Source organism: Camarhynchus parvulus, chromosome 4 (genome assembly GCF_901933205.1).
Source record: "Camarhynchus parvulus chromosome 4, STF_HiC, whole genome shotgun sequence".
Classification (NCBI taxonomy): Eukaryota; Metazoa; Chordata; class Aves; order Passeriformes; family Thraupidae; genus Camarhynchus; species Camarhynchus parvulus.
The window spans coordinates 11,333,507-11,346,837 of record NC_044574.1 but is presented as its reverse complement, the minus strand read 5'-3'; the positions used below and the strand labels follow the sequence as shown (position 1 = coordinate 11,346,837).

At 39.4% G+C, this 13,331-nt stretch overlaps 1 protein-coding gene across 1 annotated transcript in view; it reads right to left on the bottom strand.

The window, feature by feature from the left end:
* The window catches only part of ABLIM2 (actin binding LIM protein family member 2), a 112,040-nt gene that overhangs the window by 4,730 nt on the left and 93,979 nt on the right, over positions 1 to 13,331 (bottom strand). Inside the window, exons 18-21 of the mRNA XM_030947423.1 lie at positions 12,601 to 12,659; positions 10,608 to 10,662; positions 9,276 to 9,283; positions 8,967 to 9,047 (exon numbers count right to left, since the gene is read on the bottom strand). Of these exons, the coding sequence (XP_030803283.1) occupies positions 8,967 to 9,047; positions 9,276 to 9,283; positions 10,608 to 10,662; positions 12,601 to 12,659 (203 nt within the window). The remainder of the gene's footprint in view (positions 1 to 8,966; positions 9,048 to 9,275; positions 9,284 to 10,607; positions 10,663 to 12,600; positions 12,660 to 13,331) is intronic.

Sequence of the window (13,331 nt, the reverse complement as noted above, 5' to 3'; positions counted from 1 at the left end):
TCATTCCTTTTTTTTTTTTACTAGAGTTGGCCTTGTTTACATAGGAAGTCTGGGTGTTTTACAGTGTGCTAGTAAGTGATTCCTAATTCCCTTTGTGACAGTTTGGCCATATTCAGGCAGCTTAACTCAATCTCCTTCTCTACTCTGCATCAACAGCAAGGCTGGGCATGTTGCAGACACTGAGGAGGGAAGAGAAGGTCCTGTTCTGCCCACACTGTGAATTCACTGGATGTAAGTGAGGTCATTTTGAAAGCTACAAAACGATGTTAACATTATGCTACCTAAAAACCTTGCTGAAAGATAAGGTAAGCAATTTAAAGATGATTCTTCACTGTGATGACTGCTATACTGGACCTTACAGCATCAGAATATCAGCATTTGTGATATAGTTAAGTGTGATATTGCTACAATAAGAAAGGACTATGGCATCATGTTGTTTTGATAACATTGTATTAATCTGAGGCTTTTATTAAAATACACAGATCTAAGCAAGGGCTGAGCTAAACCTCTGCACTACACTGCAACCACTAGAACAGAAAATCCTCATCCTCTATGAAACACAAACATGAAAACGAGCAGTACAGACATGACCTCATTTTTTACTCTCTCAGAACAAAAGTAATTAATTGCACATTCAAATGCTTGCTCCACAGTGTTATCTCAGAAAGAAGTGGTGCTTTTCACTATAAATTAATGAGGCCTGTCTCTATTTCTGTGGTCTGCTAAAAAGCCAGTAATAATTCTGAATAGAGTTATAATTTTTATTTAATTCAATGAGATTTCTTTTCCCCAAAAATAATTTAGCTCTCAATGAAATTCAGAGATGCTCAAAACCAATACATAGTGACATGGTTTCACTGCAGCTGGCAACCCACACAGCCATTCACTCACTCTCCCACTAGTGGGATCAAGGAAAGAATTGGAAGGGTGAAAGCTGGAAAACTCATGTGTTGAGATAAAGACAGTTTAATAAGAAAAGAAAAAGCCACACACACAAAGCAAAACAAGGAATTAATTCACTGCTTCCCATGGGCAGGCAGGTGCTCAGCCATCTCCAAGAGAGCAGGGCCCATCATGCATAGCAGTTACTTAGGAAGACAGAAACTCCAAATGCTCCCCCTTCCTTCCACCCCTACTTATATACTGAGCATGATGTCACATGGTCTGCATTATCCCATTTGTCACTTTGGGTCACCTGTCCTGGCTGGGTCTCCTCCCAACCTCACATTCACCTCCAAATTCCCTGCCAGAGTGGAGGGTGAAAAAGCAGAGTAAACCTTGGCTCTGCTCTGCAATAACAAAAACATCTCTATATTATCAGCCCTGTATTCAGCACAAATCCACAACACAGCCCCACAAGTACCACTGTGAAGAAAATGACCCCAGCCAAAACCAACACTTAGGAATGTGGCATTAGTATGAATAAGTCACAGGAAGATAAAATTGCAGTTCACCTGCAGCCATCCTGCAGTACCTGGTGACCAGGGGGTGCTTCACAAGCACCCCTGCTCTGTGTCAGTAATTGGATGGGAGTCCTCATGTGCAAACCTGCTGATGTAGGAAGCTCAGAGGATACCCTACTTCCTCATGAAGTAAAAAAAAAATTGAGCCAATGAAAGAACTCGGTGGATGGCAGCAGGTGATGAGTTGAAGTCCAGAAAAATCACGGTCTCAATTCCTACAGGAATTCAAAACCTCAAGTTTGTTTCTCTTTTGCTCTTTGTTTTGCTGAATTCATGGGAAATGACAGCTGAGTACCACACTGAATCTTTGCTTCAATCTGTGGTGACTCTTTCAGTCAGTCTCTCTGAGGCACTACTGTGCACTCTGTTTTATAGAGTGAAATTTTAAGTAGCTGTCTCCTTCAATTCGTTTTTATTCAAAATCCTTGCAACACTTCCAACTTCTGATTCACATAATCCAGAAATAAAAGCTACAGGATCTTCTCCAGAGATTTCAGTATGAGAAGTACTCAAAATAAACAGGGATTTATTGAGAAAGGTTTATTCACAGGTAAGTGAGCATTCATGTAAATAACCAAGCCTCAGCTCTTCAAGTTGGTGCACAAGCTTTTCTGCTGAGATACAATATTTTTCTATAGTAAGACGCAGGACTGTAGAAGTATTTCAACACTTAGAAGATAATAGCTTCTTCCCCTTTCCAGTTTTTCTCTTCTTCATTGCCCTTCCACTCCCTTCTCTCATGCCTCTCAAGGTTAGCCCAAATAAAACTCTCAGATGGCCAATCAAAATTTGCTGGAATTTTTTTCCTATTGACTTTTGAATCCTCATTTTGCTTTCATAAGGTTTGCACTCTTCACCCCTCTTTCTGTTTCACTGCTGGAGCTCAGCAGGCTTTTCAGAGGTTTCTTCTAAGCCTGCTGCATGGCTAATTACAAAGCTGTAATTAGCCATGTGCCACATTCCCAAGGGAGTATTGAATGTTATGCTCATCTACAGCCTAATTAAGCTTCATGCTCAATAAATATTTGAAACTATTAAGTAATTATGTGATTGGGGAGGGAAAGTTAAGAAATGGCATGAATTGCACCTAATGAACTTTAAAAGGTATCAAAGGATCACTAGGGCAGCTCTGCTGATCAGAGGATAAGGCAGCAGGCACCTGCAGTTACCCCAGATAAGGGCAATTACTGGCAACACAAACAGAGCCCTTGTGCAGCCAAGCCTTGCAGGAGCTGCAGATCCCCTCCACACAGCAGTGTGGGTGCCCAGAGGGGTTCCCAGGGAAAGCAGTGTAATAGGAGCAGTGAGGAAAGGAGTCTGAGACCCTTCCCCATGCCCCTATCACCCCAAGCACCTCTACAAGGCTCCTGGATCTGGGGCTTTATCTCATGCAGTATTTCAGGGTACCATGAAGTCTCCCAGAGAAGCTGCATTGCACTCAGCACTACCACTGCAGGGTGCTGCCAATCTAACTGCTGGGAAACATCACAAGGCACACAGAAAATCTTCTGTAGGAGCAATGCACAGCCAGGATTGCCCAGCTGAGTCATCCATAAAGGTAGAGAAAGCTGGGACAATGTATTTCTCTCAGGTATATGAACATATTATCTAAATAGCATACACACAGAATATCTCTGATGATAATCTATGCCACCATCCTGTCATTCAAATGAGCTTTTTCATTACTGTCATTGACATAAGTCATTGCTTCCAGCTGACGGCTGCTAAAAAATTCTGTATAATTAAGAAAATAATTCATAAATAAAAAAACCACCTTGGCATCTATAATAAATTATGAAAATATAAAGAAGATGAATTTCAAAAAATTCATTTGTTTTAGGCATAAAATACGTTATTCTTAAAGCAGATTTTCCAGCTTCCCTTAGTTTGGACTTTAGTGCACCTGTAATATGAGTGTTCCACATCTAATCTCTATTCACTCCTACAGTGTTTCCACTCACACAGAAATTACTTTTCACATCATATCCCATCAATTCTAATGCGTATTTTCATTTTATAATGGCTCCTTTTGTAAAAGCTTTGAAATCTGATATAAACATGCATCACTGATCACAACACAAGCACATGCCTAGAATGAGAAACGCCACCCATGTACTTTTCAAGTTAAACAGTGTGAAACAGTTCTGCTGAAGTCAGTGACCCACACTTTTTCACCCCAGGTTATGAGCTTTATTGTGAAGTCAGCCTGTAACCTCAAACTCAGCCCCGAACTGCAAACTGTAAAACACACAGCATTCCAGTCTTGCTCTCATTTTCCCCATCTGAGCTCCAGAGGAGGTGGGACACACAATGCTACTTGTATGAATGACATCCAGGAGCTTGGGCTCTTAAAAATTCAGCCTCAGTTACTGGAAACAAGTCCTAAAATGGTTGAAGCCCAAATGGCTGGAACCCAGGGTTATTGTTGAATGAAAACTAGTGGAAAAAATGTTATCCCTAAAGCAAATCCAGACAAGCAGTTCCAGGAGGAAAAGCATGTTTGATTTAAAGCGAGTGCTCTGTTCAAATAAGACCACACCCATGTTTAAATCTCTCATTTCTGTTTACAGGAGAACAAGGTGGCAAACGAAAGTTTGCTACTTGACATTCCAGAGTACTTTTTCCTTAGCAATTGTCTCAGTTAAACAAAGAAGGAACAGGCTCAAACAAAAAGTATAATAATTTACTTTCTGCTCATTTGATAGGCATGAATGGATAATGCTTTTAAGCCTTGACATTCAAAAGAAACAGCTAAAAAAACCCTAAGATACATTAAGATAAGGAAATCAAATGAAAACACTAAAACATGGTTTCCAAATGGAAGACCCTAACTATATTGGCTTTCAAACCTACCAGCCTGTGACCACAAAAGAAATCTTATACTCTGTGATAAAAGCTACTGCAGAAGGAAAAAAAATATAAATCCACGTAGTTGGGCATAAACTACCAGTATAAGTGTGCAGTGTGTGCACTGAACCACACTGGGTGACTGAAGAACAGGCAAACAATATCCAAGCTAAGATAAATGTATCAAATGCATGCTTTTAGGAGCACAAGGCTCAAATGATAAAGGTATTCAAATACTTAAAAAAGGTTGCAAAATATTTGAAAGTGTAAGCCCAACTTCCTTTGAGAAGCATCAGGTAAGGAGTGTGCCAATGTGTACCATCGAAGGTGATGTCTTAGTCCTGAAAACTCAGGACTTGTCCAAAATGGGGAAGTCTGGTTCAGAACACTTATATTTTAACTGCTGCATTAAAAAAAAAGGGATAAAAAGTTCAGAGATAGACCTTCAGCTATATTTTTTCAAATGCTATTGCAGCAAACTCACCAAATAATCCAGTTTTGTAATTATACTGTATCTTCACAGAATACACCAATCTAGGTAAATTAGAGACTTAGAGAGGTCTTCAAAGCACGGCCAACTTTAAAGACCATGAAGACTATAAATACAAAACAGACCATGTTCCTCAAGGCCTTTTCCAGCTGTGTTCTGCATGCCTTCAGGGGTAAAGATTCCACAGCCTCCTGGGCAACCTGTTCACTGCGCTGCTCTTCCAGAGAGGAACGTTCCCCTTATATCCAATTGTAATTTAATTTCCTGCAGATTGTAACTGTTGCCTTTTGGCTTTCCAGTGTCACCCTCTGGGAAAGGTATGATCTGCCCTATAACCCCTTCACTACAGAGGTGAGCTGCTGGCTCATCTTCAGCTTGTTCTCCATCAGCATCATCAGGTACTTTTCCTCAGAGCTGCTCCCCCATCTTGTCCTGATGAATAGCATTACTTGGTCACAAGTGCAAGAATGTGGATTTATCTTCACTGAATTCCATGAAGTGTCTGTCAATCACTCCTGCAGGTCCCACTGAACAGAGGCTCTGCTCACCTAAGCATCAGCTGCAGTCCCTCAAGTTCATGCCATCTGCAGATACGGGAGGGTGCAATTCCTCTTCTCCACCCAGGATGGATAATCCACCCGTGTTACTGCTTGGTTATTCACATAACTTGCAATGTTATGTGAATGAACTTGTTCTTCACCATTTCCTTTTAGAATAGCTCATGGGAATGCTGCTCTGTTCATCCGTTTCATCTAACATTACAATAAACAGCACTGTGGTAGAGAGAAACTCCTAAAAAAATTCCTTGGCCAAATCCTTATCTACTGTAAATTCCTTGCATTTCTAATCAGCTTATACAAAAGTGAGATCCAGACTATTTATTCAAAAACCAGAGTGTCAGTAAGGTATTTAAAAATCAGCAGGCTGCTCATTATAACCAGTTCTTGGTGCTGCATGTATTAGCTCACTGTTGGCATAAACATCTCCTTGGAAGAGCACAAGGAACTGGGTACTTCTGTCTCACTGCTGAGCTAAGACAAGCAAACAAAAACATGCTGTGTGCTTCTATGCTTAGTTACACATACTTTTGAGGAAAGAATGACTACTTGAATGCATTTATTACCAGTTGAGCCATCCTAATCTCTAGATACCTCTTGGGCTTAGAAAAATACGCATTTTTACAGGAAAATATTTTTTATAATCCTTAAAATAAATTTCTTGCACAACAGTGTAATCTAAAAAATACTCACAACGGGAGTGAAGTTAGGAAAACACTCCCACCCATTAAACCCCCACCCTCCTGTGGTCCTTGAACATTAGCCAAGGTTTCATTGTAGCCTCCCTTAATTTGACCCCAGGAGATAATATAATTGACTTGAGTTCAGTTCTCCTGATAGGAACACTCAGTGTAGGAGACTTTGCTTGGAAGAATGACCCATAGACAAACAATAATGCCCCTTCCATGACATCTATGATGGATCATTCAAAGTTCACAACAAACTGTTCCACAAAGAGGAGGCTGCTTCAAGTCAAGTTGTGAGACAGCTCTTAAATAAATCTACCTCATGCAAACTTAGTCAACCTCATTGCTCCAAAGTGGACCAAGAAACCAGAAACATCACGAGTGAGAGAGATATTCTGTTGATACCAGACACATTAAGATTGTTTTCAGGCCTGACAGCTGGCATGAAGCACAGAAGCTCCAGGTCTCCTTTCACAGACATCACCTGTACCCTTGGCCACAGCCATCACACCCAGGAACTTGCTCTGCTTTGCAGCAGCAACAGCAAGGTGAGGCTTCAGCCCACACAAATAATCAGAATAAAACTGGTGTATTAGAACATGGATTTTTTTCTTAGGAGATTTTCCTAGATATATCACTCTACAGCTTGGATAATACATGGACTTAGCACTGCTACCATTTCTGTAGGTGAAATCCAGCCCTTTCACAAGTGACATTGGATGTGCAGGATGAAAACAGAATATCAGCTGGAAACCAATTCAGATTGGAAACAGCACTTGCCTCTTAGAGACCCCAAGCATTGAATCATACCATCTAGGAATTATGAAATGGACCTCAAGAAAGGATGAAATACAACCTTAGTACATGCTTTCAGTATTCCCAGTACTGTCCTCAAAAACTTGGAGATACCAAGGTATGTGAAGTGAGCCCTCTACTAACAGACAGTAGTCTGTAGCTACATTTCTGAGCCTGGTCTGCTTCTGTGCAAACCTAAAAACCCACACAGACCTGGGCTCCCTGAGTCCTGGGTCCTGCCCAAGCCTGAAATCTGCTGAGTGCACAAGTCAATAATTAAGTTACTATCTTCTACTTCTGCCACAAAAGGGAAATAATGATTTTTCTATGCAAATCTACTCATTTCCAGGAATTCTAATACAATTCTAATACAAAAGAAAGGTTCAGGAAAGAGGGAAAGAAGCTGACAGGGAAGGCAATGGTTTGTGCCTGTCACTCAACTCTGCATATGGTTTGAATGTGTAGATGAGCAACTGCCTCTGCTCTTACAGTAGTTACAGTGCCATTCAAACTCTGCTAATTTAATTGTTTAAAAACTACCAATCCCTATTAAATGTAAGACAGTCCACAAAGGAGTCCTTCCTGCGGACACATGTGTTTAGCATAGTGCAGCAATCAGCAGGATTGGCCTGGTCCCCTCACTGCTTTTCTGGTGCAGGTTTGAAGCAGATCTTGTTTATTGTTCTTTTTTGCAAACCTCTGTGAGATCTTTGAAGTGGTTGGGCTCCTTGAGCCAACAGGCCCTGTGCTGCACCTGGTGTGAGGCAGACTGAACAGCTCCAAAGTTAAATAAACAGCAATCCCAGCTGAGGATGGTGGATGAGTTACAGATAATGGCAGCCAGGGCAGGCATGATCCATCCAAAGCAAACTCTGTGTTGTCTTAACAAAGCAATTTAGAGCTGCATTTGCTATTCAGACACTCTCCTGTGTTTAAACAGAGACTCTATTCTTTAACACACACACACAATACACGCGTGTGTGTAAATATACACACATGAAACAATCCTTTACAGGATGTATCCAGAGGAGCATCCCTCCAACTCCCTGCTCCTTTTTCCAGACTCATCATGCTTTTTAGTATTGCTATCATGCCTTGCTATGAACCAGACTTAAAACAGCACTTAACTGAGGCTCTCTTTTCCTTACAATCAAACCAACACTGATTGATGCAAGGAAATCAAGTGACAAGCACATTCAAGTATTCAAGAGCATAACACCAATTTCAAAACATAGTACATGTATTCAAATTTGGTAAATTTATTGTTTTTAAAAACTGATTTCAATCAGAGGAACTTTCTGCTCCTTCCAAGTTTTTCTTCTTTTCTTGTTTTAAAAGTAATTTTTTTTTCTTCTTTTCTTGTCATATTATCAAGTTCAAAATACAGTAAATTTATTAAAATATAAATATCCCTAAAAGTCTAATATTGTTATCACATATTTTTTTATGGAGCTATCTCTTCTTCTTAATAGTAGTTCACAGACAGATAGGTTAGTTAAGGTGAGTCTTTACTCAGTCATGTCATTGATAAGTCAAAAAAAATCAACTTTGGGAATTTTGCTTGAACACCAGTTTCAGGATTTGATCTTTGGATACTCAGCTTTCTGTTATAATAAATGATATCTGCATTTCTTTATCTTAAGCGAGATGTGGATGGTAGAGCAAAGCTGTAGTAGAGTGACCACAGATCACACAGCCAAAGGAGAGGCTGAATAAGACAACAGACCAAACAGAAGTCCATGTGTTTTCAGGATGAATTGAGCCTTTTTGTAATATTTAGGTTATTCTATGAGGATGTTTCTTATATGAATTCAAACCAAACAAACTCCATGTTTTCCCACTCCCCACCTGAACTTCCAATACCATGTAAAATCATCCAAAACTGATAGGTTTTATCAGTATCTTTGTAAAACACCATTTGGTCAGACATTTGCCAGGTTTTAGGCAATTTTTTAGTTATACTGCCTACATACTGCCTTTTTTGAGAAATAACAAAATACAATACATAATGTCATTCTTCTCTCTTATTCTTCTTTCTTCTTTGTTGCTATTACTGAGGCACAGGGGTATGCAGGCTAGTAATCAAACAGGAGAGGTGCTTGCAAAACTGTTGAGCAAACATTCCTACCTCCAGCCTGGTCCTGTCCACATCCTTGGGCAATTTCACACGGACTCGGTTTGTTACAATAAGTGTTTCATAGGGATAAATCTGTTAAAAAGACAAGAGCATATGAACTCCAGCTGAATCCAATTCTGAGGCATGGAAATGGTGGTAAGAGGAACTTACTAAAAAATGGTACATACTTGCATCCTGATTTGACAAATATTTCACTGGGACAAAAATTAACAAAATGAAACAAAAGAAAGGAACCCATGTAACCTTGCTAGGAAGTGCTGAATCTGATTGTTCTTCCAGTGCTGGAAAAGCCCTTCTTACCTTGTATTCTGCAAAAGAATGAGAACAGGTTCACAGTTTAGAATTTATAGCCATTTTTTGGTGTCACCACAATGAACATTTCGGTACATCACAAATGTGCTATGCTAATACATTTCTCCCTTCTCAGTTGCTGTTGGATAACTGCATGCACAGTAAGAATTTGACCCCCATGCCCTGAATGCCTATAACACTGTCTATTACCAAAGCAATTGTCCTGGAAATCAAAGGCTTATTACAGAAAATCCATCTCCCGATGCCATTGGGTTACACGGTGAGTATGTCTGGCAAAATTGGGGATCTCTTTTTACAGGAGGCTTATGTGCAGAGTTAAGTCAGTCTGTCATCCAAAACTCCTGCCCTTATTGTTCTTTACTGAAAATAGTTAAAATATATGGATTATTAAAGGCATGTCAGTTTGGAAACATAGATGAAAACCACTGATATAATATGACATTACAAGATTCTGACACCCTGCATTTGGGCTGACTGCAGTGGGAATAACAATAGAGAAGAAAAGATGATTTGGGGATGTGGTAACATTGACTCCTGGATCTACACTAGCACAAGGGAATTCTAGTTAGGTCAGTGTATGACTATATATGATATAACTACACAATGTTATCTATTCACAATGGTGATTAAATGCAACCAGGAGAGCCAAAAGGTTTTCACAGACCTCTTTATGGTCTGAAATAAAATCAGAGATTGAGTCTACTTTTCCAAACCTGTACTTTAACCTATTCAAACATAGCGACAAAGATTTTTATCAACACAGAGTCATGAAATGAAGCATTAGAATAAGATTTTTATAATGAGTTAAAGTGTCTTGGAAATAAAATTTTTCAGCTCCTTTGAAAATTCCAACCCAAGTTCCATATTAAGCGCATAGTCCATTTAAAACTGTAAAAAAAGAAAATACTGCAAATAAATTCTGCATTTTGAACTCTGCACTTTTTAACCACACTGTAGTACAACCAAGAAGCACAATGGACTTTTTCCAACTAGACTTGAAGGAAAGATTATCTTAAATTTCCTCTTGTCTTTGATATGAGACTAACACCACAAGGCTGTTGCCACATATGAGGGATCCTCCTGTTGACTCAGCCTGGTTGCACCACCCTATGATGCAAGACTTCTGTCAAGCCTTTAAGTTGGGGTAAGTAAAAAATAATATTCTCTGTGATAAACATGACACTGAGCTGTGCCTCTGGCTAGTCATTATTATGTGAACTACAGGAAGAGCTCAGAATAGTAACCTTTATGGCAATATGTTAATTAAAATCCTCAAAGGGTGAAAACACAAGGGGAAATGATACTGCAAAAAAAATGTACCTTTCATCCCCCAGCTTGCATCCTGGTCCGTTTCATATTGACCCATAGTTTCAGGCTGACAGAGAAAGAAAGAAGCAATGTAACAGCAAAATACATAAAAACCCCACTCTGAGCATTGTTGAGAGAAAAAAGAAACACATAGAACCCAAATACAGATCCTTGTGTGAGAGAAAGAGAAATAAGTCTCATTCAAATTTGACCTAATTGCTCAAGTAAGCAAGGTAACACTGAAACTGTCACATGCTGACATGTCATGTGTTACTGCCATCATCACAAATCACTTTTCTCCTTCTTCTTCACACTGCTGATGCCACTGACCAGGGAGAACTCTACATGTACCATATATGTGCTTTGTTTGAACCACTGTCTTCTTCCTTTGCTGACAAATGCTATGATGAAAAACAGTACAGGAGATCAGAAAAGCACTATTATATGATTTTTTTTCCCAAGTCTCACTTTTGCCTGCTAGGGTATCAATGGTGCGCACAGCTATGCCCACAATAACCTGCAAAGCTCCTTGTTTGCTTTTGGGGTTTTATTTATGCAGCACAAGAATGGCTGATTAAAAATAACAAACCACAAAAGCTGGTATGAATGAACCTACAATCCAAACAGAGGACATCCATTCTGAGAGGAATTCTGGCCTCAAGGACTTGACCATGAGCAACCTTTTCAACTCTCATGCAGGCTTGGGATTCTTTCTAAGGGACAGATGCTGCCATCTGCTGCTTTCCCGTCACACTGCAAGGCATCCGGAGTGCTTTGGCCTCAGGAAGCCTTGGGATGGCTTTGGTGCCTCACCAGTGCAGTAGCTGGGCACAAGTCAGTGTCTTGCTCACTTCAGGTTACTGGCAACACTTATTCTGAACAGTCAGGAAAACTTCTTGACTCACAGGTGGGATTAGTTTTATATGGAGCCTTTTAAATTTCTAAATATTAATTGACAAAATTTCAGTGTCATTCCTTTCTTCAGAGAAGAATTCAAGAAACCAGGTATTGAAGCAACACAGACATAATTAGTCCTGTAATATTAACTCAAAGGGATGGACATTTCAGCAGCTACTGAAAAATCCAAGGATAATCCATTATCCTTGATAATGTCTTTCTTGTAGCTCCTTCTAAATGACTCTCAGTTTGACTCTTGTCACTGGGGAAGTTTAATCCTCCTCATATGCCTTTGCAGGTTTCACATCTTCCTTTGGAGAAAGAAGGGAATTTGAATGAGGTCCTCTCCATGCAATTTGGACACAAGTCAATTCTTCAAAAGGCAGGGGAACATGCATCTATGTTTTGCTCGTTACTATAAACCATAGTGGTTTTTCACCTAATAGTATAAGCTATGAACTGAGAATCCATAATGCTAGATGCCAGAGAGGCCACATTGTCAAAGCTTCCTTTTAATTAAAGGCTAATAAAAGTTGCAAAAAAGGATTAAAAAAGCATTCCTCATCTGTTCTGATTATAATTTTGTTAGACAATTTTCTTTCTAGTTTGCTGCTTGTCATTCAATCTTTATGGATCCCTCCCTGCCTTGAAAGTACAATGGCTGTGTGTGAATACACACACCCCATATAGACACACATTTATACTAGAAAAAACAGAACAGATAGTTCAAGGAATGCAATGGATGTGGGCTGTTCCACCTTTGCTCTAAGATCATTACTTGCCTAATTATAGGCCTGTCTCTATCATTAATTCAAGCTATCCTATGACTAATATGTGCATTCTGTACATTTTACATCTTTGTTTGTTTTGGGAGGAGAATCAAGATTCCCAATGCTCACAGGGCACACAATTAGAAGGAGAGACGCCTCAGTCAGTCTCACTCTTTCAGAGAGACAAACTGTAACCCACTTAGGGAATGATCTGTCAGACAGGGCCAGCAGCCAAAACACCTTTGAAGTGTTATTACTGTGTAGATTTTCAACTAGTTACTGAGTTGTCTGTTTATGAGACCTTATTCCCTGAAGAATGCATTTAAATGTGTACCTACCTGATGTAAGCCATTCTTTCCATAGCCAGGTAGAGAAGCAGACTTAGAATATGGAAATCCTGTAAAAGACATAATATACAGCTAAATCTTTCACAGCCTACTAAAACAGGGAATCCAAGAAAATACCCAGAAACAGCAATTACAAGATCAATGCAAATATTCTATCAATGAGATGAGATATAACTGACCTATGCTCACCTTTTCTCCATATTTCATGCACATGAACATGTGTAGCAATATCTAGAAAAAGCAGCATGCCAGAGGCACAATGTGGAGGAAGTTGTGGGGCTCACATTATGGAAGCCTCATGCACCCACATGATGCTTGTGACTTGAGAGATCGTGAAATCTCTGCCTTCCAGATTGGTGTTAAATCATAACTTGAATTTGGGATTAAAGGGACTTAGATCATCACTTCTGAATGTGCTATATGAGTTCTGGGTTATGGTTTTGTTCCTTAAAAAAAGATGGGTTGATATCCTACCACTTAAAAAAAATAAAACAACTTTTTTTTTTTTCTTGTAAAACATCACATGGAAAAATGCAAAAATGCAGATACAGCAGTGGATAAAGTAAATCACCCAGAGTATATACACCCAAGTGAAAGAAAGTTTTAAGATGGAGAAAACGGAAAAAGTTTTCAGTTTTCAGTCTTTTCAAAGTGTTGAATAAATTATGTAATACAGTGATGAAACTGAGTGTGGTCATTATGAGACAACTGAAATGCCTTAA